At 39.5% G+C, this 27294-nt stretch overlaps 2 protein-coding genes across 3 annotated transcripts in view; both read left to right on the top strand.

The window, feature by feature from the left end:
* Window positions 1–2898, top strand: part of sgk2a (serum/glucocorticoid regulated kinase 2a) — a 31767-nt gene extending 28869 nt beyond the window's left edge. Inside the window, exons 9-13 of the mRNA XM_057830619.1 lie at window positions 1449–1535; window positions 1669–1764; window positions 1850–2005; window positions 2090–2179; window positions 2282–2898. Of these exons, the coding sequence (XP_057686602.1) occupies window positions 1449–1535; window positions 1669–1764; window positions 1850–2005; window positions 2090–2179; window positions 2282–2437 (585 nt within the window). The 3' untranslated portion in view covers window positions 2438–2898. The remainder of the gene's footprint in view (window positions 1–1448; window positions 1536–1668; window positions 1765–1849; window positions 2006–2089; window positions 2180–2281) is intronic.
* Window positions 2899–7396: 4498 nt separating this feature from the next.
* Window positions 7397–26982, top strand: mybl2a (v-myb avian myeloblastosis viral oncogene homolog-like 2a). Of its 2 annotated transcripts, XM_057830167.1 has the most exons (12): window positions 7397–7546; window positions 10604–10688; window positions 13773–13844; window positions 14125–14214; window positions 14320–14540; window positions 18211–18331; window positions 18471–18524; window positions 18604–18827; window positions 20673–21375; window positions 23614–23856; window positions 23967–24167; window positions 24331–26982. In XM_057830167.1, the coding sequence occupies exons 2-12, from the start codon at window positions 10605–10607 to the stop codon at window positions 24928–24930; spliced, it is 2613 nt and encodes an 870-aa protein (XP_057686150.1). In that variant the 5' UTR covers window positions 7397–7546; window position 10604; the 3' UTR covers window positions 24931–26982. The 2 variants fall into 2 exon arrangements, with proteins under 2 accessions (XP_057686150.1, XP_057686151.1); XM_057830168.1 differs by lacking the exon at window positions 18471–18524.
* Window positions 26983–27294: the final 312 nt, after the last annotated feature.

Below are 27294 nucleotides of genomic sequence, written 5' to 3'. Positions count from 1 at the left end.
ATGCTGCAAAATTTGTTGGTAGTCTTCAGACTTTATCATACCATGCACACGGTCAAGTAGTCCAGTGCCAGAGGTAGCAAAGCAACCCCAAAACATCAGGGAACCGCTGCCATGTTTGACTGTGGGCATCGTGTTCTTTTCTTTGAAGGCCTGTTTTTTCCCCCCCTGTAAACCCTATGTTGATGCATTTTCCCCAAAAGCTCTACTTTTGTTTCATCTGACCAGAGGACATTCTTTCAAAACGTTTTTGGCTTTCTCAGGTAAGTTTTGGCAAACTCCAGCCTGGCTTTTTTTGTCTCTGGGTCAGAAGTGGGGTCTTCTTGGGTATCCTCCCTTTTCATTCAGACGCCGACGGATAGTACGAGTTGACACTGTTGTACCCGTGGACTGCAGGACAGCTTGAACTTGTTTGGATGTTAGTTGAGGTTCTTTATTCACCATCCGCACAATCTTTTGTTGAAATCTCTCGTCAATTTTTCTTTTCTGTCCACATCTAGGGAGGTTAGCCACAGTGCCATGGGCTTCACACTTATTGATGACACTTCGCACAGTAACAACAGGAACATTCAGGTCTTTGGAGATGGACTTGTGGCCTTGAGATTGTCCATGCTTCCTCACAATTTTGCTTCTCAAGTCCTCAGATAGTTATTTGGTCTTCTTTCTTTTCTCCACGCTCAATGTGGTACACACAAAGACACAGGACAGAGGTTGAGTCAACCTTAACCCATTTTAAATGGCTGCATGTGTGATTTAGTAATTGTGCCACAGGTAAGTAACAGGTGCTGTTAATTACACAAATTAGAGAAGCATCACATGATTTTTCAAAGGGTGCCAATACTTTTGTCTGGCCCATTTTAGGAGTTTTGAGTAAAATGATAATGATTTAATTTTTTTCCATCCTCTTTTGTGTTTTTTCATTGCAAGCAAAATCAATTAAGATATTACTACCAAAGCATTAGTAATTGCAATCATTTTCTGGGAGAAATTGAGCATTATCTGACAGAATTGCAGGGGTGCCAATACTTTTGGCCAGAAGTGTATAACCTGTAATGTTCAGCTGCTTAGACATTTAGAATAGAGTTTGTTTGTTTTTTATTCACTTATTTTCATAATTAAGTATATTCTTTTGGTCAGCAGTAACAGCTAACTAACAGCTTGCTTCTACTCTAAAGAAAAAGCTAACATTAGTACAGATTGGCAACCCTGTTACTGTGATTATGCAAAATACTGTATTGTAAATATGAAAAAAATCATGTCATTTATCTGTAAGATGAGTTACCAGTAATCAAGTTTTGGTACGCTCTCTCCTGTTATTGAGGGTCATGTAGCAGAAAACCTTAAAAGTGATGCCTCTTTTTTTTTCTTCTTCGAGAAATCTGAATCAAAATGCCCTCCAATTCTGGAATGACCCGCATGTGCAACCTACTGCTTGTGTTTGCTCTGTGCAGGGCCATGTAGTGCTGACAGATTTTGGCCTCTGCAAAGAAGGTGTGGAGCCAGAGGGGACCACCTCAACGTTCTGTGGAACACCAGAGGTGAATTGAAGGGATGTACAGTATTTCAATTAATCTAAATAGCTCGTGACAGGGATATTATTCGAGTTTACATTGTGTATGTGTGCATGTAATGTTTGCTTCCTGCTCTTAATTTGTACATTCGCAAACATAGTACTTAGCACCAGAAGTTCTTCGCAAGGAACCGTATGATAGGACAGTTGACTGGTGGTGTCTTGGAGCTGTGCTCTATGAAATGATATACAGTCTGGTAAGTATGTGTGCATCTTAACAAGTTATGTGAAAGTATGTGTTTGTTAGCCGTTAATAACATCTGCCCATTCCCCTTACGGTAGCCTCCTTTCTACAGCCGTGACGTCGGTGAAATGTATGATGCCATTCTCCATAAGCCTCTGCTGCTCCCACCAGGAAAATCTGAGGCCGTGTGCTCTCTGCTAGAGGGTCTCCTGCAAAAGGACCAGCACAGACGCTTCGGGGCCATCGCCGACTTTGTACGTATCTTTAAAATTGGAACTACAAACTACAATTAATTCATGAAATGTGATATTTATGTGTGTGTTTGTGTGTCTTTCTAGTTAGAAATCAAGAATCACACATTTTTCTCTCCAATCAACTGGGATGACATTTACCACAAGAGAATCACTCCTCCTTACAACCCGAACGTGGTGAGTATCTGTTCGCTAGTTCATTCATGTGATAAGGACTTTATTGTCAATATTTGTGAATGCGTTACCTCCATCAACCATTGTTCTTCTCCAATTTTTCAGAGGGGCCCTGCCGACACTCAGCATATCGACCCCGAGTTCACCAGAGAAATGGTTCCTAATTCTGTAAGTCGGACGCCAGAATTCAACGCCAGCACGAGCGCCAACAATGCATTCAATGGCTTTTCCTACGTGGCCAGCGAAGATAGTTATCTATGAGGGAACACAATGAATGGCTAGCAAACACCAAGTGTGGCCCTTAATATAAGGAAGATGTGGTGGACAACCGCAGTGAAGTGCCCAATGTAAGCGTTCACAATCACGGCATTTGGAAACAGAATGAGTGGAGTTGAAAGATCCACACTTAATGCAGTCCTGTTTTATCTGCTAAAGCAATGGTTCTCCATGTTGTCACCCAGGGGCCTGCATTTTTCCTATTTTTGCTTATTTATCAGAAGTAAAGTACAGTAAAGAACATGAGGTATTCCAAAATTAGCAGTTAAAAAGCATATGTAAATCATATTCCGTATTAGAGCAAATGCTAATATGCTTAGAATGCTTCTCACAGCACCTTATTTAGAAAGTAAGGCTGAACATGACCTTTTTGTATACAAAAATGATGTGCATTTGGACGTGGAAGCTGTAAATTGAATTGCCCATACTTGGATTAATAAAGTTGTCTGAATCTGAAATTGTTTCTTCTCCAAGTCAAACACGGTGATTTTCCAAACAAAACTTATATGCAGTTCGGGGTAACTTTTGACTATTTCTTTCTTTTTTTTTTTTTTTTGCCGACAACCTTCCAAGCAACAAAACTCAGCAAAATATGCATAAACTGTAACAATGCTCATACCAGCCAATTTAAAAGTACTCAATTGTAGACATTTATTATATTATATGTAATGTTTTAAAAATTATTTATTTATATTATTATTTATTATATATTTATATTTCAATGTCTGTATTACACTGCGCCAAGGTGGCCAAGGCATGCACAACAGAAGGAGTAGCAGAGCCCCACCCCACCCTTTTTAAAAAAGGAATTTGTTTAATTACTTTTCAAAATGTATTCTAAAAACTTTTTTATATTTAATTATTATTATTTGATATATAATAATAAGATAATAAATAAGATAATAATCATTGTTATTAGGATTGTTTTTTTAAAGTGATATTTCCCCCTTCTTATACATTATATACATTATATATACATTATATATATATACATACATATATATAAGAAGGGCTGTCAAACGATTATAATTTTTAATCGAGTTAATTACAGCTTAAAAATTAATTAATTAATCGTAGTTAATCGCAATTAATCGCAATTCAAACCATCTATAAAATATGCCGTATTTTTCTGTAAGTTATTATTGGAATGGAAAGATAAGACACAAGATGGATATATACATTCAACATACGGTACATAGGGACTGTATTTGTTTATTATAACAATAAATCAACAAGATGGCATTAACATTATTAACATTCTGTTAAAGGGATCCATGGATAGAAAGACTTGTAGTGCTTAAAAGATAAATGTTAGTACAAGTTATAGAAATTTTTATTTTAAAACCCCTCTTAATGTTCTCGTTTTAATAAAATTTGTACAAATTTCAATCAAAAAATAAACTAGTAGCCTACCATTGTTGATGTCAATAATTACTTACACAATGCTCATGGGTGCTGAAGCCTATAAAATCAGTCGCACCCAAGGGCCAGCAGAGGGCGGCAGAACTCCATAAAACACAATTAACATGTGGGCATTTCACTGAACTGTCATTTAAATCTGTCTGAGCGGGGCATGTGCGTTAATTGCGTCAAATATTTTAACGTGATTAATTTAAAAAATTAATTACCGCCCGTTAAAGCGATAATTTTGACAGCCCTAATATACTGTATATATACTGTATAAGATATACTATATACTGTATATATATGGCATGGCTCCAACAGATACAAAGAACAACGTCCGACGTCTCCGTTCAGAAGAGCGCAATCCTAGGGACAGCTAAGATCCTGCGCAGAACCCTCAAGCTCTCAGGCCTCTGGTAGAGGACCCGAGCTTGAAAAGGACAGACCATACCGCCCGTGTGGGCGAGACAACAATTTATATATACAGTGGGGCAAATAAGTATTTAGTCAACTACTAATTGTGCAAGTTCTCCCACTTGAAAATATTAGAGAGGCCTGTAATTGTAAACACGGGTAAACCTCAACCATGAGAGACAGAATGTGGGAAAAAAAAAAAAACAGAAAATCACATTGTTTGATTTTTAAAGAATTTATTTGCAAATCATGGTGGAAAATAAGTATTTGGTCAATACCAGAAGTTCATCTCAATGCTTGGTTATGTACCCTTTGTTGGCAATAACGGAGGTCAAACGTTTTCTGTAACTCTTCACAAGCTTTTCACACACTGTTGCTGGTATTTTGGCTCATTCCTCCATGCAGATCTCCTCTAGAGCAGTGATGTTTTGGGGCTGTCGTTGGGCAACACGGACTTTCAACTCCCTCCACAGATTTTCGATGGGGTTGAGATCTGGAGACTGGCTAGGCCACTCCAGGAGCTTGAAATACTTCTCACAAAGCCACTCCTTTGTTGCCCTGGCTGTGTGTTTGGGATCATTGTCATGCTGAAAGACCCAGCCACGTCTCATCTTCAATGCCCTTGCTGAAGAAAGGAGATTTTCACTCAAAATCTCTCGATACATGGCCCCATTCATTCGTTCCTTTACACAGAGCAGTCGTCCTGGTCCCTTTGCAGAAAAACAGCCCCAAAGCATGATGTTTCCACCCCCATGCTTCACAGTGGGTATGGTGTTCTTCAGATGCAATTCAGTATTCTTTCTCCTCCAAACACGAGAACCTGCATATTGATAACCTTTTGGGATACAAAGTATCACGATATATCACCATTTCGATAGTTTGTCACACCCCTGTTAAGCATGCACATATCGCGATGGTGATATTCAAACCATGTATTGTACAGGCATATTGACTACCTTTTCTCATTTTGGATTTTGTTCAAATGGTATATGCACTGTCTTCTTTCATTATAGATTTAATTAAGAAACTAGAGTCTGTTGTAAAATGCTCTTAATCCCAAAGGATTGTTCGTGTGTGTGTTTTAACAGATAAACCCACTGGCACTTTCAGTTCTGATAAAGACAAAAAAAGTTTAAAAAGAAGACATTCCGAATACTTTATTTGTCATTATTTTTTATTTTGCCATGAAATCGTAATTGATATTGGAAAATCGTGTTTGAGAGAAAAATAATCGGGATTTTCTTTTTAGGCAAAATCAAACAGCCTCATGATCACTCTCAATGCGAGCCTTCCCAGTTGAAATGGTGTTTTTTGTTGTTGTTGTTGTTTTTTTTTTTTTTTAAATAAGTTCATATAGGTAAATCAAAAACACTGAAATTTGAAGTTGAAGTTTCCAACATTGATTTCAACATATCAGGTTTTGACACCTGAGCTAATGGATAGGCACTGTTTAAGTGACTAGCTCAGTTTCAGTTTATTCACACATTAAGGGTGTAACGGTACATGTAATAGTAGTGAACCGTTTGGGTACGTGGTGCTCGGTTCGGAACGGACGCGTACCGAACGGGTTTCTGACGTAATATAACCCTTACTTTTCGAGGCTGTGAGTCGATCGGGTTACAGTTTCTTTGTGTAGATTATATTTACTCCATCTTCTCTACTATAATGAGGACCAACACGGTAGGACAATATAACCCAGAAACGTCAATGGCGCAACAACGTGGCCGCCGCGAGAACACAGTGAACGCTGGCGTTAGAGTCAATCAGCCAATGCACACCAGTCGCAGTGCTGCCGCATGTTAGATGTGTCCCAGAAGCGGCTCAACGCTACGCACGTGAAAAGAACGGCAGAGTTTATTATTTGACGTGAGACGCGGCCCTCCTGCGTCAATACTAATACCGGGAGCTAGGATCGGGCCGGAAGTCACTCGTGTAAAAATACGGTGGATTCAGTCAATTTTCAAACTAATGTGCAATCGTAACCTACTTTTTGAGTCCATCAGATCTCTTGAGTGGTAGATCGGGGCACAGTTGACTTGTCTTTGTTGATTTACTGCTGTCTGCTCTGCTATATTAATAACCAACACGGCCCGTGTTCAATACAAAACCCTCCGACCACAACAAAACAAGTAGGAATTAATATTCACATACGAACTAAAGTTATACAACATCAAATATACAATATAATTGAATACTACATTACATTTGTAAAATATAAACAAATAATTAAAAACAAATTGCCCATTAAATAAAATAAATTAAAATGAGCTAAAACACCTGTAATTAAAAAATAAGAATAATATACACATCCTGCTTACACAATTAAAGCTATTAATTTCTGTGTGGCGCTTTAACTTGAGAAAATCCACCAATAAAGCTTTTGAAAACCGTTCATTAGAAAAAAAAATGTTTCATTGAGGCATTTCATTTGTAAAATACATGTTAAAATCTTTGTCATTGGGATTGCTTTTCTCTTTAGTACAGGACTTCTTTTCTTTCTTTCAGAAAGAAAGCTGGGTCTGAAAGGCAAATTGTTGTTGGATTATCTTTAAATACCCGCTACTTTTTGAGCAGAATTCTAGCTTTGTATAGGCTAATGTTCCTATTGTTGAAAGCACAAAAGTGTGTAATAAACAACTAGCACATTTATATTTTGCATTTTGTTTTCTTACTGTACCGAAAATGAACCGAACCGTGACCTCAAAACCGAGGTACGTACCGAACCGAGATTTTTGTGTACCGTTACACCCCTATCACACATCGTATCATGGTAAACACAAGAACATGGTCATAATTACAAACAGTTCATCTAATAAAATGCATGAAAGGGACACTCCGAATAAGCTATTTAAAGCTTTTAGTAGGGGCCCAGTCGAACAGCACACCCATACACACACCCATACACACAATTAACTATGGAAAATTTCCATAGCTCCATCTAGTGTTGACGTTTGGATACCCCTGATTTAAAGTCTGGTTCCCGCGGCTTGTTTTCACGTTTTAGTTTGTAACCTTACAGAAGTAACTGAATATAATAGTAAATAGAAACTATCAGGACGTACCTGGTTGAACACCGCAAATCAAGTTTACGGCTTCCCGGTTTTCAACAGTTTGCCGTCTTCTTTTGGGCGTGTTGCATTTGCGGTTGAGGCCACAGGTGGCGCTCTACAATTAGCATTTAGCAGCAGAGTTGCTGTGTTCACTGGTAGTGGGGCAATGCTAGTTTGCTAATTTGCGCCAAGCTGGAGTCTTTGTCAGCAGATTCGAACAAATAACGTAAGTATTGATTGTTTTGTTCCCCTGCAGGATAATAATGGTCCGCGTAATCGTATTTGCGCTGGGCATTTGTCTAGACGTTTTCAGGGAGCTAACGTCAGCTAACCGTAGTGGATGGGTACAACTGTGTATTAAACTGTAGGCAAATGTTTTCTCCACGTGTTGAAGTCCGTTGATTCTTCTCAATCAGGTTGATTTTATGTCTTACCGTCCTGCTATCTAAGCAGCATAAAGATAAAAAACAGCCATTGAGATACAGCATAAGAATAAATACCCTTAAACAGTGTTTCCCAGCTGATATTTAGTCATTGTGTCCTTTTAGATGATTAAATATTGCCGCACACGACTAAACAAAATTATCACAAAAAGTATGAATCCTGAAATATTGATATGCTTATAAATGTTACCCAGTTCAAAACCTGGCCTGTTGAATTTAAAATGCAGCTGACATCTTCGCATGAACAATGACATTCTGTAGTAAGAAGTGCAGCAGGTACATTTAACTCACCAGTTTTTGCAGGGATCACTCACTGTCCCTCCCAATTCGATGGATTTGACGTGTATTATCGTCAGTGACAGCCAATGAGTCCAGTGTATTGTGTCTCATATATTGCTGATGTTCATATGGCTCTATGATTTGGTTCCGGATGAACAAAAGTTTGGCTTCGCAAGTTACATATATGCAATGGCATAGGTTTGGTCTCAATATTAGTAGGGACGATATAACAGCATACACGTGTGTACACTTTTTGCTGGTGACGGGACATTAATAAGACCAAACAGATTGGGTGAACGGGGTCAGGGCTACATTGCTCACCAATATGAACCAAACTAAATAATAGCTAAATAATTAATGCAAAATAAATCGGTTTTGGCTTATACGAACTTTCACACTTGCTGCGAATTGGAATGAGTTTATCACTGCCATATCACCCTCTTCAACGGATTGGACGTCTATGGCCGTCTGTGGCAGCCAATGAGTTAATTTTGGGCCTTTTTAAGTCATTTCCTGTTGGTTTTCGACCATTTCCTTTTCCTTTTGGGGCATTTACTGTTCACTTCCTGTCAATTTTTGGTCACATCCTGTTTATTTTGGGTTACTGGGCAATTTCGCATCGTTTCCTATTGGTTTTCGGTCAATTCTTTTAACGTTAACAGCAGAAAACTGATAGGACGGAAGATATTTCTCTCAAAGCAACTTCCTCCTCAAGTTTGAAAAATTCAGAGATTAATGTCACGCTAACTCTGATGCAGGTCAGACTTTCAGTAGCAAAATTAGTAGTGTCCCCACCTTCACAACATTGACGTCTTTTTACATTTCTTACAGTGGCTGCTGCTGGCGGGAAAAAAAATTCTAATATCGTCTTCAAAGGGGGCGGAGGAGTCATCAGTCAATCAAACATGCATTTGAGGGGAAAAAAATGGAACGGCACATTCAGCAAGTGAAAAGTCTGAACATAATGAAAGTTCTCTAATTTATATAATAATAACAGGGGCATTTCTATCCTTACAACATATGGGTAGACAATCTAAATTACCTATATAACTGAAGTCATTGTATAATGCAATTAAAGTTGCTTAAAAGTTGGTGGGGACAATTTGGGCATCCTGAAAAGTTGGTAGTGTTATGTCCCTACCGTCCCTATGCAAACTTACGCCCTTGCATACATGTAACTTCGAATTAAATATGTTTAATATGCCAGAAAAGTACTTTATGACTTGCCGATATTTCAATTGACGGCAGAGTTTTCGTAAATGGATTTAAACTTGTATAGCTTCTTTCCACCTTTTAAGGCACTCAAAGCGTTTTGATATTACAGTATGTTATCAGGGCAGGGAATCCAACTCACAACCTCTGTGTTAGGGAATGATCATTCTACCACTGAGCCACACTTACAGTATAAAATGTCAACAAGGCTAATGAGTTAATCGTCACTTCTATTTAATTATACGAAATGCTATCAGTACTACTGAATGCTATCTTTTGGTGCTGATACTGTTCCAATATAACATCTTTCAGAAACATACAAAATCGCATCTTTTTTCTTTTAATAAAGAATAACTGCATATTTGGATGTAAAATCAGTGCTCTCATGGTTTGGTCAGGCTCTGCTTAAGAACATTTGTGTAACAGAAAAAAAAAAAAAAAGACTAATTAGTTTTATTGTCTACCTGTGATGGGTAACAATAATTAAATAAACCGCTATAAACCAGAGCGTTAAATGGCTTTCAATAGCCAAAATAGTTCATGTTTCGTTGTTAAATGTTTTGTTGTATTGAAACTGGCACTTATAGTTCCACGTCTCGCAACGTTCAATTCACAAATCTTGCATGTCGCTGTTGTGAACACTGGAGTTCCTGTATTGTGGTTGTTTTTTCATTATGATAAAGAGAATAAATGTAAATGTGTAAATGGATCAACAGTTGGGAAAATACAAGCACTTACCTATGGGCCATTTATATGGTGACACTCCGAGAATTCGACACATTTCATGCTTGCATTTACATGTTTCGGTCCTGGTTCCATCTCCATTCGAACGATGTCACAATTCGTGTGAAAATGATGTAGTATTCATGCCAGGCCCTATGGGGCAGTACAGTTTTACAAGGTGATAGCCAATGATGCACTTCCTTGACAACGACCTCCTCAGCCTGTAAAACAACATACTGTACGCGTTTTTTCTTTTGCTTCAAAAGGCACAAAAACCCAAACATGAAATGTATTTAAATAAAAATATTATAAAAACAGTAAATTAAAACAGACTTTCCACCATGTTTGCTGTTTTGAATGTTTAGTAGCAGCGACTGTGTATGCGCAAAGTGACTTGTGCGAATGCTGATGTCATCGGAGCGAGAGCGTTCTATTCATATGGTTGCGTAGCAATCCCCGCAATCGAATCATTCCGCTTTGGAGGTCTGACTCAAAAGTTTGCGTCTTCGCCTTCTGTTTTTGGCGTCACCGTGTGAAGACGAGGCTATTCCGCAACACAAACGTTGTGTCTTGGTGTTGCAGCTTCACCATGTAAACGGCCCCTTATTGTCAATATTTGTTCGCAGTATGGCAGAACAAGCTGTTGTTCATCAGTCTGATGAAGACTCAGTGGGTAAGGATGGCACCAAAGTGAAATGGACTTTGGAAGAAGTAAGTAAAAAGTTGACTGAACAGCGTGTTGTGCTGTTCTCTTGCATCAAGTGTGTGACAATCTAAACCTGCAGTCACACAGCATATTCAAGTGTTGTACCTCCATCTGTTTTGTTTATCTGTCAATATTACCATGTTAAGTTTTAGTAAGATGGATGTGTTTACACTGACGGAAATAGAGATAATCCTTTATAGAAGTGTGTTGTATTTCAATGATGTCAAGCTGCCATTAAAGGGCATTCCAAATTCCTACTCTCATATATTGTAAGAAAATATAACATATTTAAAAACAAAATATATAGATTTAATAAATGTATTCCAACTATTTTCTAAAGATATACCTTTTATCGGTCGGGCCGCTTATCGGCACTGATATTTGGAAATTTGATGTATATCGTACCATTTTTTTTTTTTTTTTTTTTTAATTAATCCGACCGTCATTTATGAAAAAATCAATTTAAAACTGGGTTATTTCGGCTTAGATGCAGCCTCGCCTCTCTCCTGCCTGCTGTCTCCTGCACTAGTATTCTCCCCGTCCTATGATAGGTTTAATGGTAATCGGAAATGAAGTTAAACTTGTATTGTGCCTTCCACCTTTTTAGGGCCCTCAAAGCGCTTCACACTATATCCTCATCTACCTACTGGTGACGCAACACCAGGAGTAACGTGGGGTTTAGTATCTTGCTCAAGGATGCTTAGACAAGGTCATCAGGTCCTTCTTTTCTGTGAAAATTTTTCAGAGAGCTATTTATTTAACCTTTTATTCAACCTTGTAAGAGATGTTTCTGAGTCTAGGAAATTCAGGCACTTCTGGAGCTATCATGTTTTATTTGTGTTATTCAATAAACATGATTTAGCCATTTCAATGAAGTTCAGTATTTGCATAAAATTTTTTATGCCAGTTTCTACACTTTTATTGCAAATGGATATACCCTTTTAAGAACCCCCTAAATCTCAAAATAAATATCCAATATTATTTGTTATTTTAATTTAAAAAAAAAAGGTAAAGAATAAGATCACAACTGGTGACAAAATGGCGGTTGATACACAGTTACCCGACTTTAAATTTAAAAAAAAAAGACTGGAGACAATGGCGGACGAGACTGAGGCGTCGCAAAGTCCAAATCGCTTAAGTCAGGTACGTCGTAACCCAGGGACTACCGGTACTTTTTGGGGGGGTAAATTTACAGTATATTCAGTGCTGGCCAAAAGTATTGGCACCCCTGCAATTCTGCAAGACAATGCTCAATTTCTTCTAGAAAATGATTGTAATTACAAATGCTTTGGTAGTAATATCTTTTATTATTTTGCTTGTAATTAAAAAACACAAAAGAGATTGGGAAAAAAAAATCAAATCGTTATCATTTTACACAAAACTCCAAAAATGGGCCGGACAAAAGTATTGGCACCCTTTGAAAAATCACGTGATGCTTCTCTAATTTGTGTAATAAACAGCACCTGTTATCTGTGGCACACTAACTAAATTACACTTGCAGCCAGTTAAAATGGATTAAATTTGACTCAACCTCTGTTCTGTGTCCTTGTGTGTACCAAATTGAGCATGGAGAAAAGAAAGAAGACCAAATAACTATCTGAGGACTTGAGAAGCAAAATTGTGAAAAAGCATGGGCAATCTCAAGGCTACAAGTCCATCTCCAAAGACCTGAATGTTCCTCTGTCTACCGTGCGCTGTGTCCCCAATAAGTGTAAAGCCCATGGCACTGTGGCTAACCTCCCTAGATGTGGACAGAAAAGAAAAATTGATGAGAGATTTCAGCAAAAGATTGTGCGGATGGTGGATAAAGAAACTCGACTAACATCCAAACAAGTTCAAGCTGTCCTGCAGTCCGAGGGTACAACAGTGTCAACTCGTACTATCCGTCGGCATCTGAATGAAAAGGGACTGTATAATAGGATACCTAGGAAGACCCCACTTCTGACCCAGAGACATAAAAAGCCAGGCTTTGTCAAAAACTACCTAAGAAAGCCAAAAATGTTTTGGAAGAATGTTCTCTGGTCAGATGAGACAAAAGTAGAGCTTTTCGGGAAAATGCATCACCATAGACTTTACAGGGAAAAAAACGAGACCTTCAAAGAAAAGAACACGGTCCCCACTGTCAAACATGGCAGCGGTTCCCTGGTGTTTTGGGGTTGCTTTGCTACCTCTGGCACTGGAAAGCTTGACCCTGTGCATGGCATTATGAAGTCTGAAGACTACCAACTAATTTTGCAGCATAATGTAGGGCCCGGTGTGAGAAAGCTGGGTCTCCCTCAGATGTCATGGGTCTACCAGCAGGACAATACCCAAAAAACACTTGAAAAAGCACAAGAAAATGGTTTTAGAGAAAGTACTAGAGACTTCTAAAGTGGCCAGCAATGAGTCCAGACCTGAATCCCATAGAACACCTGTGTACAGATCTGAAAATGGCAGTTTGGAGAAATCAATTCAAATCTCAGAGACCTGAAGCAGTTAGCCAAAGAAGAATGGTCTAAAATTCCAGCAGAGCATTGTAAGAAACTCACTGATGGATACCGGAAGCGGTTGTTTGCAGTTATTTTGTCTAAAGGTTGTGTTACCAAGTATGAGGCTGTTGGTGCCAATACTTTTGTCTGGCCCATTTTTGGAGTTTTGTGTAAAATGATCATGATTTTTTTTCCCATTGTCTTTTGCGTTTTTTCATTGCAAGCAAAGTAAACGAAGATATTACTACCAAAGCATTTGTAATTGCAATCATTTTCTGGAAGAAATTGAGCATTATCTGACAGAATTGCAGGGGTGCCAATACTTTTGGCCAGCACCGTGTCCAAAGAAGTCCTTTCATTCACTAGTGTTCTAAGAACTGTTTTGGTTGTTTTTTAACGATAATGTGGTAATGGCAATATGACGATGTGTTTTATTTACGTTGACATGGCACATCTGCTTCGGGAGCAGATAAATAAAAATCTGAATCATGTCACTTCAATCTGCAGTCCAATTCTAACCTACATACAGCGATTTTTTTTTTTCATTAAATATGATCTGAATGTTAAAAAAAAAAAAAAAAAAAAAAATCTCATTTTACCTCAATGTTCTCTTCTGTGCAGGATGAAAACTTAAAAATCCTGGTCAAAAACTTTGGAGAACGCAACTGGAATACTGTTGCCACCTTGTTACCAGTAAGAATTTGCGAGAATAAATGATTTGAGCCAATGTTTGGGTTGCTCCTCAACTTCAGAGGGGCGGAAATAAGACTGTAATAAACGGTCTTTGAATTCTGTTGTTGATATATTTGGAAGCAATAGACCAAATTATGTGCACATCTTTCTGCCAACAGCGAATATGTGCATTGCTTTCATTCTCTGGTGGTTTTCTTTGTAAAGCAGCTTACATAATTTTTGTTATGGAAAGTTTATCAAATACTTCTATTCATGACTGTTTTGACCTGTTACTTGACAGGGAAAGACGGAATTACAGTGTTTGCAGCGCTGGAAACATCTGGATGAGAAGATAGTACCTGACAGCTGGTCTGAAGAGGAAGACAAAAAGGTTAAGTAGTACTAAGGATTGTGGTGGACCGTTGGTTTGTTTGGATTTTTTTTTTTCTTTTTGTGTTAAATATACTGATTATGCTTATTTTGTCTCTTTGAGCAGATCTTAGAGTTAGTGGGCAGATTTGGCACAAATTGCTGGGGTTTAATTTGCAAGCACTTTAACGGGCGGCTAGAGAATCAGTGTCGTGACCGTTGGCTTAAATACCTGGAGCCTTCGTTGAAGAAGTCCGACTGGAGCCACGAGGAGAATCTCATCATTTACAAAGCTCGGAGTGTCTTTGGGAACCGTTGGTCTGAGATTGCCAAACTGCTGCCTGGAAGGTAGGTTGCTTTCTTTAGTCGTCAGCATTTTTTCAGTAAATGCACGCTGCACACCATATGGACAAAGTTATTGGAATGGACACATTATAAAACGTAAAATAAGAGACTTGCACTCGAAATTCTGCTTTCATTTTTGAAAATGTTCCAAAGTACAACTTCACAACAAAGATTTATTAATCTACACTTTTAAAATCTCTATTCTTTTTCACTTCTTTATAGGGCCAATGAATTGTTTAATTAGAAAATATAAAAAAAACTTTACCCCAAAAACACGTTACATCCACATACTTCAACTCACATTTTGGGTCATGTAGTCCGCAATTAGGGCTGCAGCTATCGATAATTTAGGTAATCGATTAATCCATCGATTAATTAGTTTGAATAATCTAGTTATCGGATTACGAACATTTAATGCGTTGCAGAATAAATTTTAGGAGATGTAAAAGAAAAAAGTGTTTATGCCTGCAATAACATTTATTTTGGCTTGCTAAGATTGCACTTCAAAAGAGCATTAATTGGGAATACAAAATAAAATTCCTGAGTGTTTCTCCCAACTATGGAATAATAATTATAAAAAAAATATAAATATAATATAAATAAATAATTGGACTTTCACAACAGCAATAAATGTATTTAAGAATAAATTAAAATACCTGAGCTTAGCGTTAAACGGTATAAAAATATAAGTACAACAAAAGAACAATTGTAAAACTTGCATAGCAAAAGTCTTCTAGCTTAAATGTTATAAAATGCTAATGTTTTTTATTTTTTTAAATTTTTTTCACAAAGCTCTAAACAAATCGCTCAAACACATATTCCCACAAAAACTGCTAAGTACAGTATATTTCTAAACTAAATGATGAATGCATAAACACACATTAGCTCAAACAAAAACTTAACTTTTGTTGGTCTTAACAGGGAGCATCTACCGAATTACTTGAGTTAATCGATTAATCGTTGCAGTACTAGCCGCAGTATTAACATTTGGTATACAAGTGTGGTGTTAGAGGATGTGGATGGCAGGCCTCGATTATATTTTTTCCTAGTATTAATCATTATTTGTATGTATTTTTATGTATAGATACAAGTAATTGAGTGTACTTGACGGTGCCAGACATCCAATGCATTTTGACAGGAGAGGTTACCCGCATCATATGGTGGGTCTGTGGCAATCATTTGCTGCCAGCCTCTCCCAGTCAAAATGGATTTGACGTCCATCAATGACTCATATGAACTATCAAAGGTTAACTAGTTTCTTGATTGAAAAAAAAAAAAGATTAAAATCAACTCAGCTTTGTGGGAAAACATAATTGGCTCCAGGCAAAATTTCCACAGAGGGCCAGTAGCTTTTAAAAATATTTTCCCTTAAAAACTGAATTTTAGAAACAGCAATTTACAGTGGTATGAAAACGTATCTGAAGCTTTTGGAATTTCTCACATTTCTGCATAAAAACACCATCAGATTTGATCTGATCCTTGTCAAAATCACACAGATGAGAAAACAATGTCTGCTTGAACTAAAACCACCCTAACAATTATAGGTTTTCATATTTTAATGATGATAGTATGCAAACAATGACAGAAGGGGGAAAAATAAGTATGTGAACCATCACATTTAATATATTTTGTGCCCCCCTTTGGCAGCAATAACTTCAACCAGACGCTTCCTGTTGCTGCAGATCAGTCTGACACATCGATCAGGACTATCTTGGCCCATTCTTCTTTACAAAACTGCTGTAGTTCAGTCAGATTCCTGAGATGTCTGGCATGAATCGCTGTCTTTAGGTCATGCCACAGCATCTCAAAGGAGTTCCAAGTCTGGAGTTTGACTTGGCCACTCCAGAAAATGTATTTTGTTCTTCTGAAACCATTGTGAAATTGATTTACTTCTGTGTTTTGCAGCATTGTCTTGTTGCAGCATCCATCCTGTTTTTAGCTTCAACTGTCTGACAGACGGCCTAAGGTTTTCCTACAAAACATCCTGATAAAATTTTGAATTGATTCTTCCATTAATGATTGCAAGTTGTCCAGGCCCTGAGTTAGCAAAAACAGCCCCAAATCATGATGCCCTCTCCACCATACTTCACGGTGGGGATAAGGTGTCGATGTTGGTGAGCTGTTCCATTTTTCCTCCACTAATGGCGTTGTGTGTTGCTCACAAACAATTCAACTTTGGTTTTATCAGTCCAAAAAATATTTTGCCACAACTGCTCTGGTGTGCAAGTGTCCAAGTGCCTTTTTGCAAAGATTAAACGAGCAACAATGTTTTTTTTTTTTTTAGACAGCAGTTAGAGCAGGGCGGTAAGCCGAAAATTTACCGTCACCGAATATCTTCACGATGACCGACGTAATTTTGACCATGTCGGTAAATTCGGTAATTTAATAAAACAAGAAAATATAGTCTTTTCATCCCGCTTTGACTCTGTGTTGTTCGGCTATGTTCATTCCCCTTTAAGAAAGCAGACAGTGTGCTTACGTATGGAGTCACGTGGTTTTCAATAAGCCAAACAAACAGAATCCCGGTAGGCTAACGCTAGCGGCTAACGCTACAAGTAAACGGGATGGAGTCTGGCTTAAGTTAGCGTCGCCAAACTTTCACCTGACATTAAGTAAACTCTTGGCGGGTTCCAGACGGGCTTTCACCCACTGTCCTCCCTGGTTCTCACGATTTCAGGCGAGGATGCTTTCTCAGTGCTTTCTTCTGGTAGCCAAGCCAAAGGCTAACGCTAGCGGCTAACAGCAGCTACAAATGAACGTGAAAGAGTCGGATAGCGGCTCTAACCTTGTCGAAACGGCTGAAATTAATGAGTAGACTGGGCACGGACTTCATGTAGCAACCATTATGTCGCGTTATTTGGCATCTCTGTGTGATTTATCTGAAAGCTTTCATGATGGTAAAGCACACAGCATAAAGTATAATCCAACAGTGAAGCCTTTATAAAATATGACAGTTCAATGGCCACAGCTATTTTTCTGTATGTGTTTGCTTTATTCTGCCATCATAAAACCTTAAATGTTTCATTGGCATCAGAGCAATACAGCTTTAATCTGGTTGTGTCTGTGTGTGTGTGTGGGGGGGGGGGTGCATGTATTAAAAAATGTTTCGAGGAAAAAAAAAAAACCTGAAACCTTGACGTAAACACTTCTGTTGAACAATTATGTCACAGGAGCCATTGAAAAATGGCGTGATTGGCCCGATTTTTGATCACGTGTCTGATTGTGACATCCCTAAGAATTTCTTTGCTTGTTAAGGTTTATCATGTTGTTATTTGGCCGGGAAAAAAAGAGGAAGCAGTAGAAAGGAATTGTTACACACAGGAATCAGGTTTTGGTGGTGTTGCTGCCACCTCCACATTGAGAATGCATAATAATACATCGGCAAATTGGAGGTTTCATGAACTTTTGTGCTTCTGTGTGCACACAGGTTTCCCCACACATAACGCCAAATTAAAATTATGGCGAAACGCCACTTTGCGTTATTGGGTAAGATCGTTGTTGTGGAAACGTGGCCTAAAAAAATTTCTTACAGCTCAAAGTGGGCAACTTGCTGTTGTATTGTCTTCCCGTGATTTGTGCCTTGTAAAGTGTTGCTAAAATTATGGTTACTTTCATTGAGTTTGTGCTAGAAATCTTGGGCTCCAACAAAGACGCGTTTATTGTTTGTTTGTAGGACAGAAAATGCAGTGAGAAAGCACTGGAACACCATGCTGAAATGGGAAGCAGAATCGGGCAAATTTGAAAATGAAGCCGACAATGTCACCGTTGATATCCAGCAGTTTGTGGAAGGAAAGGTAGGAGCACATCTTAAAGATCAATATATATTCTTTAATATGCTAGTGTTTATATGTTGTTGTTGGTCAGGATTCTTTCCCATTTCCCATTCCTCTATTAGGACATTAGGTCAGACTTGCATTGTATTGTATTTTGCAGGTAAACTTCAAGTGTGACATTTTATTAGACACCACCCCAGTAACTCCTGAAGTGGTAAGCTTGAATTCTGAAAAACATTTAATTTGAGACCATCCTTTTCTTTCCTTCTATGTTCAATTGATTCTCCCTGTAGATCAAAGAGAAAAAAGAAAAGTGCAAAATCCTCCAGAAGAATGTGACCCCACCTGCACACATGAAGGCATCAAAGGGGGCCTTGCCGCCAAACAGCCCCTGTCCGAGCTCCAGTGAAGCTGCTGCCCCAGGACCAGCATCGACACAGACAGCAGAGCCGGTGGATCAGAAAAAGTTTGTTGATGCTGCTTTGAGGATGATTGCTGAGGACATGCTTCCACTGAGGTAGATTTTAAATGGTGATTACAAGAAATTCCTTAATTTGCAATAGGTCCATTCCCCATAACAGGTTTAGTTACTGTACGGGGTTGAAAAAATGAAGACGTGGTTATTATCTCGTAACCCTTTCAGGGACGGTGGTCAGTACAGTGAACAGCTATTAAAAAGTTGACACTTGAGACCTTCAACCTTTTTGTGGGCAAGTGACTATTTTTGGTCGTTAAAAAAACTTAAATATGAGCAATTATTATATTATTGAAAAATAATAACATAACAATAATAGTATAATAATTAATCATTATTGGTTTTTTATATATTTCATATCCATGAAGGAGTTTTCTAAATGAATACAATAATAATAAGACTTTAGAGAAATTACAATGAATAAAAATGAAATACACTCTGGTTAAGACCCCAAGTTAAAGCCCACCTCCCAGTAATTCATTTAAACTGGGAGGACTAGCCGTGAATGCTCATCTCTCAAAGCAAAATAGATAGGACATCTAGCCAATGGCAGCCAATGATTCGAATGATCGTCCTGTAAGGGTGAAGAAAAAAAGTCATTTATACCTAATTTTATTCCTACCGTTGTCTGATGTATTTAGATTAAAAAAAAAAGTTCAGCTCTGAGCTTTAATATTTTGGTTCTTAAGTTGCCCAGACCTATTAGCATCCACCAAACAAACAGAAAGCGAGTTCTTGTTTTCATTTTTTTCATGTTTTTACTTTTACATTGGCAGCTCGGGGTCTGCCATCTAAGGCACCACGCGATTCGATTAGATTCTATTACAATTCAGGGTGCTACGATTCGATTATTGAACGATTATCTTCACAGTATTAACGATGATCACGGTTTTCGATGCATCTTTTCTCCCCTACCTTTCAGGATTTCTTTTTCCTTACTTTGTGGCTACTTCATACTAATGATCCAGCAGGAACAATGGAAACATGCCTACAGTATACAACACAAAGCTGACCTTAAGCTGCTCTTTTTACTAAGAAGGTCAAAAACATTAGCTGATTCAAAGGCAGTACTTATTTATCCCAACAATACAATAGAATTTACAATGGTGGAATGAAGTCCACATTTTCTAGAAAAAAACAAAGTGCCTTTAGAAATAAGACGTCTTTTGACCAATATACTTTGTTTTCACAGATTTCTGTATTTCTCATGTTTGTAGTGTTACCGCTGTAATTAATGCTGGTTTTACATGTTCTGCATATGGAGTAGCTTTTGTACATCAACAAACAACGCACAAATAGACATGGAAATACACGTTAGCGAATTCACTAATCAGCTTAGCGCTCGGCGCTTACTGTTAACATCTCAAAAACAACAACAACAAAGGCTAAACAGTACAAGAGGGATCGTGTACTCACCTCTTACAGACACGCATGGGACTTATCAACACACTCAGGACATTTTTCAATTAACATGACTTGGAAAGTACTGATGGACAACTGAAAGGCTAGGAGCAATGAACTATCTCTCTTCTCCTCTTGCACTAAGAAATAACTTGCGCACAGGAGAGGACCCAAAGCGCGACCACCTGTAGCTTGCCTGTCTCATACACACATTTATTTTATTTAACCTTTTGTACAGGAGTAAATCTCTCAGTAACTTCTGCTGCCGCCATCCTCACCTTGTGCGTCCCTTAAGGTACCCGGGCGGCAGACGTGTCTTGAATATTGTTCCGCGACCAGTTGCTGTAATTAAGTTATTAGGGAAAATCATCGTTTTTGAACATTTATGAATCGTAATCGAATCGTCACGTGTTGAATCTCGATGAATCTAATAGTCCATGTATTCGCACACCGCTATTGGTAATGGATTTCCTCCATCTTCCACAGTTTTGTCGAAGGAGCAGGTTTCCGATCCTTCATGGCTGCCATCAGTCCCGAATACCACAAGCTGTCCCAGCGCGCCATTAGCATGCAGCTTTATGACGACGTGGAGAGAACCATCAAACCTCAGCTTATCCGTGACTTAAAACCCTGCCTGAGCAAATCGAAAGACGGACAGGGTTGCATTCACGTGACCTGCGACCTCTGGGCGGGCGAACAGTCAAATCTGGCGGAGGAGCCTATCGTCATTGCACAGCTCCACTTCATTAGTGATTCGTGGCAGATTCGGCGACCCACCGTGGCCTTCCGTCCTGTGACCCGCAAAGATCTGAGCAGCGCCGTGGCGCAGGAGTTGGAGGGCGTGCTGCTCAGCTACGGCATTTTTCCGCAGAGCATCGGCTACGTCCTCGTAAATCATGCCAAAGAAGTGCTAGCCGCGAACAGTGTGTTCTGCGACTACAAGCTCATGTACCCTTCAAACAGGGGCGAGCCGGACGGAGACGAAATCGTGGCCTTTCTGTCAGACCGGATGTCCGAAAGCGAGTCGCTGTTTTCAGAGCCCAATATCGGGACCAGAATGTCTTGTGTTGTAAAAACATTACAGCTGGTGATTGGCGAGGCACTGAAGAACTCCAGGGTGGTGGAAAACCTCCTCTCGCATGTCCACAATGTTGTGGCGTTCTTCAGGGGCAGTACATACTGGAGTGAGGTACAGTTGAAGATGGAAGTTTTACATACACTTTGCAAAAACACACATTTCAGTCAATTAGGCTAGGTTTATACTGCAGGTCTTAATGCACGAATCCGATTTTTGGGTGTTTTTCTGACTCTAGTGAGGCATTAACTTGATGGTCTGAACATGACAAGTCGCATAGAAGTGGACCATTTCAAATCGCTGGGTCACTTTCGTATGTGGTTCAAATCCGATCTGGGCCACATTTTTCCAGAATGTGGCTGGCGGTCTGGACTGTCAAGTCTCCCAAATCGGAATTCATGCAGCAATGACGTCAGCAAAGAGCGAAAGCGGCAGGCAGGACGGCAGCGATGTAGCTGTGCATTTGCTTCTAGCTTGAACTCTGCTTTTAAGCACGAAGCGGGCTTGACCACAGTCATAAAAAATATGAAATGAAGAAAAAGATAAGCCTGACAATTTTCATTCTGTGCGCTGAATGAGCAATATTTCATTATTGCTTACATGGCCGAGTCGGGGAAAACTGACGCACCTACCTCAAGGTTTATGTGTGTGCGTAAATGCATTCTATCAGTCCATATAAACTTTGAATATAAGACTAAAAGGGGAGTATTGATGTCTGTTATTTGTGTCCTCTTTTTGGAAATCCAAATATGATCACCCTGGAATGACATACAGCTAGCCTGTGTAATTTGTTTTGATGCTTCCGTGCATGCGGGTCACTTTGCTGAGCGCATCACAGACTGCTAATTAGTGTGCATGCGTGATACTTGAACGGGCTCAATAGGCAAAGGCAGTCTGAACGGGCACGCCAAAAAAAACCGATAAGACAAAAAATCGGATTTGTACATCAAGACCTGCCGTATAAACTTAGCCTAAGGCTAGGTTAGTCTTAACTTTTCCTATTTCAGGTCAAGATTACAGTATTTTTAAAAATTTTGTTAAATGCCAGAATATTGAGAGACAGAATTTTACATATTCTTTGAGGTCAAAAGTTTACATACGCAAAATGTGGTGTCCTTAAAAACATATGGAGTCTGGCAAATCATTGGGTGCAAAATTCTATATGCTTTAAGGTGCCACATACATCTGTTTAAACAATTATTCCTAACTATAAACATAGGAATGTCCAGCCATCACACCAATCGGGCGAGACGAGCTTTGTGTCCCAGGGATGAACGTGTTTCGGTCGGAAATGTGCGAATCAACCCCAGAACAGAAGCAAAAGAGTTTGTGAAGCTACTGGATGCTGTGTTGTCAACTCCCAAGTCAGGAAAGTAGCTATTGGTTGTCCTAAAAGTCGCTAGATGACGCCATCACCAAATTCGCATATTTGGCCATTTGCAGAGGAATAGAGGAGAGAGGAATAACGGTGTGGGAGAAGCAAAAAGTGAGTTGGAAACCCCACCCCCAGAAAAAGTTGCTGGATTTGGCACTAGTGGCTTTTGAAAAAAACTTTGGAAAGTCGCTAGATTTGGCCAGAAAGTTGCCAAGTTGGCAACAGTGGCAGGATGAAGCTGGTAAAAAAAAATGTCATTATCCTCAGGGAAACCAGTCCTGCACCAACATGGGCTGAAACTCGCCAAAAATAAGCAATTATTCGTTTAAAAAAAAAAAAAAAAAAACTCCATGAAAAAAAATAGCCAGATTCCAAGTCGTAAAAAGACAAATAACTAGACAAAGATCTCAATTTCTGTAGACATGTCCTGTGGTCTGATGAAACAAAAGTGGAACCGTTTGGCAATAATGACTATTACGTCAGGAGGAAAAAGGGGAAAGCTTGTAGAGTACAGCCTCATGTTGTGGGGTGGTTTTGCTAAAGCAGGAACTGGACCTCTTCATAATAAAGATGGCATCATGATGAAAGAACATTGCATGGAGAAATAAAGGATACATCTCAAGGCATCAGGCTAAAATTTAGGCGCAAATGTGCCCTCCAAATAGACAAATGACCCTAAGCAAACAGCCAAAATGGATATAAAGTAGCTTGAAGATAACAAAGTCAATGTCTCGGATTGGCCATCGCAGCGCCCTGATCTGAACCTCATCGAAAAATAAACCTCATTCAGTAACACAAGTTTTGTGAGGAGAAATGGGCCAGAATTCCAGAAGAGTACTGCACTGTACTGTACTGTCAGGAGCTTGTGCGAAGGATGAAGCAAAAATTCAAGCATACTTTAATTCTACTATTTTCTATCCCATAGTTTAAATGAATTTCAGGTTCAAGCTAACTCATGTCTTTGTGTCCTTGTGAAGGTTTTGTCGAAGGAGTGCGGCGTGTCTTTATGTCCGCCCGCCGGCCACTGTCGCTGGAACTCTATGATGGTGTCTTTACGCCGAATGGTGCAGGAGTCCGCTTGGAATGGTATCCTCGCCGTCCTAGCGCAGGCTCGCAGTGAGGCCAGCGACTTGGCTAGTGCCCCGCCTCTAATCATGGTCAAGAAGGAGCAAGTGATCGACATCCTGTCTCTCTTAGAGCCCTTTCAGGAAGCTTTGCAGGCATGTCATTGGGGACAAAAAACAACAACCGCCTTATTGTCTCAATATAGTCAAATATTTGGTATAAAGGAAGGTGTGAATATCTCTTCTTTGCTTGTCTTCTCTTGTAGGTCTTGTTGGGAAACCCAGTGGCCATCTCATATGTGGTCAGCACTCTCGTTAGCCTGGATAAGACGTTGGAGGGCCGTAACACCAACTACAACCCCTTCAAAAAAGCCCTCCGCGCGGGCCTGCATTCTCACTTCCAGTCTCTGATTCACCAGAAAGACCTGATAGTAGCTGCTGTGCTTGACCCCAGGAACAAACTAAACGTATGTAATCTATTGCTTGACATGTGGCCTAGGACCAGTACCGATCTATTAGGGAAATTCCTATGGAAGTAGTTTCTTTCCCCTTCATACTGATGTGCTCGGTGGGAACTGAGCTCTCATACAATTTGCCCACTGAATTCAAATTCTGGTTTCTCTTCATCAGGCTTTCCCCGATGGCCACGTTGAGGACCAGACAGGTTTTCTAACGCCTCCAACAAAGTGCGAGGCACGCAACATTGTGAAAGTAGCTCTGGGGATCCAAGATAATCCTGAAGTGAAGGCAGAGAAAACACAGACAAATCAAGAGCACTGGCAGCCGCCGGGTAGAGAAGCAGAAACAACGGCTGCCAATCTAACGAAGGTATCTGGAGAATGCTCGGACACCAATTTCGATGGTGCCGACCTCATCGGTATTAAGCGCAAGTCAGATGAAAACATCCCCCAGCTTCCCTCAAAGACCATGACGTCGGAACTTGACGTATACCTCTCGGAACCATTGTGGGTAAACAGCTCCAGTTTACTATACTGGAAAAATGCCACTCGCTTCCCAAAACTGCAGAGCATTGCCAAAAGGCTGCTGGCGGTTCCCGCCACCTCAGGGGGCTTCGACAGGCTCTGCCCGATGGCAGCATGTATCGTACGAGCTAAACGGAACCGCATGCCACCTCACACAACAGAGAGACTCCTTCTTTACAAGAACTCTTTAAAGCCAAAGACTGGTAAAAAGTCTGGTGGGGTCACCAAACACAAACCGACCAAGTGATGCTGGTAGAAACTGAAAAGTGTTATCACATAATTATTATTTTTAAAGTCATGTCCAAATTTGACACCTACTTTACCATTATTTACAGTAAAGTTGGACCGCAGTTATTGGTGGGCAGCACTTGAAGTGCTTATTATTACACCTTTGTTTACATAAGCTGTCTGGTTACTGTCTGTTACTCCATGGTTTTTTTTCTCATGGGTACCCTATCATCCTCTTTTTTTTTTTTTTTTTTTTTTTTTTTTTGTCCCCCTAAAAACACACATGCTGTTTGGTTCAAGACCAAAATTGTTCGGTTATTAATGTGGTCTTCAATTTCTGTTTGTCAATAAGTGTCCTGAGATTGGTGCAACCTGTCCTTCTGGACTACTATCAACTGGAATAGTGTACAGTTCACCTATGACTTAAATGAGGACGCGCTACACAAGACTGACAGATAGTTTTGTTGATAGGTATTTGTCTCAATACATATCTTTTTTAATCATTGTAAATCAAATGTTCTTGTTTTTATTCCTCTAATGCAGTGTTTCTTCACCTGGGTTGGATCGAACCCCAGGGGTTCGGTGAGTAAGTCTATTCGACGAAGGTTAAGACACACAGAGCCCTATTTTCTTACACCGACTAAAGGCAAAGTGTCGTTATAGACCAAGTGTTGGACTGGTTTGCCCCCAATTTACAAGCTTACCGTAACTCAATTTCTTTCAAATGCTAGCCCTGTATCTGATGGGAGGAGAAACTGGTTTGCTCAGTGGAAGGTTGACCCTTACTTCGCACGAGGAAGTATAAGAAAAAGGAAACCTTTACGCAAAGACTTCATAATTATATTGACGGGACAGATTCCCCAGACACTGCAGCACGCCTTTTCGTAGGGGGCCGTCCCACATTCCGCTTCAGTTATTCGCAATCGAATTCTTCTCAAACACATGCAGCGATCCAACGCCGGATATAGGTTGAAAAAGTACGAAAAGCTGTAGCACATACAAACAGGAAGAATTGTCTCAGGAGTGATTTGTTCGAGGATTCAAGGTAATTATTGTATTTTTCGTACCATGCATGCATTTTGGAATGTTGTGAGAAAATCAATGGGAGAAATTAGCCACTACAGCACTGGCGTTATATTTTGCAATATTTACGTAAAATAAATGCTAACTGCCCGTTTTTTTGCTTTTAACCAAGAATCGACTGTTTTACCTCCATATCTATAAAGAATTCATGGATTTAAGCATTTATTCTCATAAATTTTAAATGGAAAAAGCAGACCATGACATTCCCACCACCATGCTTGACTGTAGGCATGACACACTTATCTTTGTACTCCTCACCTGGTCGCCGCCACACATGCTTGAGACCATCAGAACCAAACAAATTAATCTTCGTCTCATCAGACCATAGGACATGGTTCCAGTAATCCATGTGCTTTGTTGACATGTCTTCAGCAAACTGTTTGCGGGATTTCTTGTGTACCGTCTTCAGAAGAGGCTTCCTCCTGGGGTGACAGTCATGCACACCAATTTGATGGAGAGTGCTGCGTATGGTCTGAGCACTAACAGGCTGACCCCCCACCTCTTCAATCTCTGCAGCAATGCGGACAGCACTCCTGCGACGATCTTTTAAAGAAAGCATTTGGATGTGACGCTCAGCAAGTGCGCTCAGCTTCTTTGGATGACCAACCCGAGGCCTGTTCTGAGTGGACCCTGCTCTTTTAAAACGCTGGTGTTGGCAATCTTCATGTAGCCTTTGCCATCTTCATTTAGTGCAACGATACGTCTTTTAAGATCCTCAGAGAGTTCTTTGCCATGTGGTGCCATGTTGGAACTTTCAGTGACCAGTATGAGAGAGTGTGAGAGCTGCACTACAAATTTGAACACACCTGCTTCCTATGCACACCTGGACCAAGTAACACTAACGAGTCACATGACATTTTGGAGGGAAAATGACAAGCTGTACTCAATTTTGAACTATTTGGGATGTAGTTTCTAAGTGGTGTACTCACTTTTGTTGCTAGGGGTTTCGATAGTAATGGCTATATTTTGAGTTATTTTGAGGGGGAAATAAATTAACACTATTATGTAAGCTACACACAGACTATTTTTCATTGTGTCAAAGTGTCATTTATTCGGAGTTGTCCTATGAAAAGATATACTTAAATATCTAAAGAAATGCAAGGGGTGCACTCACTTTTGTGATACACTGTGCTTTGCAAAAATTGTTAGCGCATACCCATGACTTAATTTCTTGATATTAATTTCGATATTGCTTTATAGTAACTGTATGATGAATGAATTATGAACTGTACCTATAGTTGTGACTTTTGTGGGTTAGCTTAAAATCATTTAAATGTATTTATGGGAAGTGGTTTGTGCT

This window comes from Corythoichthys intestinalis, chromosome 2 (assembly GCF_030265065.1).
Source record: "Corythoichthys intestinalis isolate RoL2023-P3 chromosome 2, ASM3026506v1, whole genome shotgun sequence".
NCBI classification, from domain to species: domain Eukaryota; kingdom Metazoa; phylum Chordata; class Actinopteri; order Syngnathiformes; family Syngnathidae; genus Corythoichthys; species Corythoichthys intestinalis.
The sequence above is the reverse complement of the archived record's forward strand: the minus strand, read 5'-3'. Positions and strand labels throughout refer to the sequence as shown.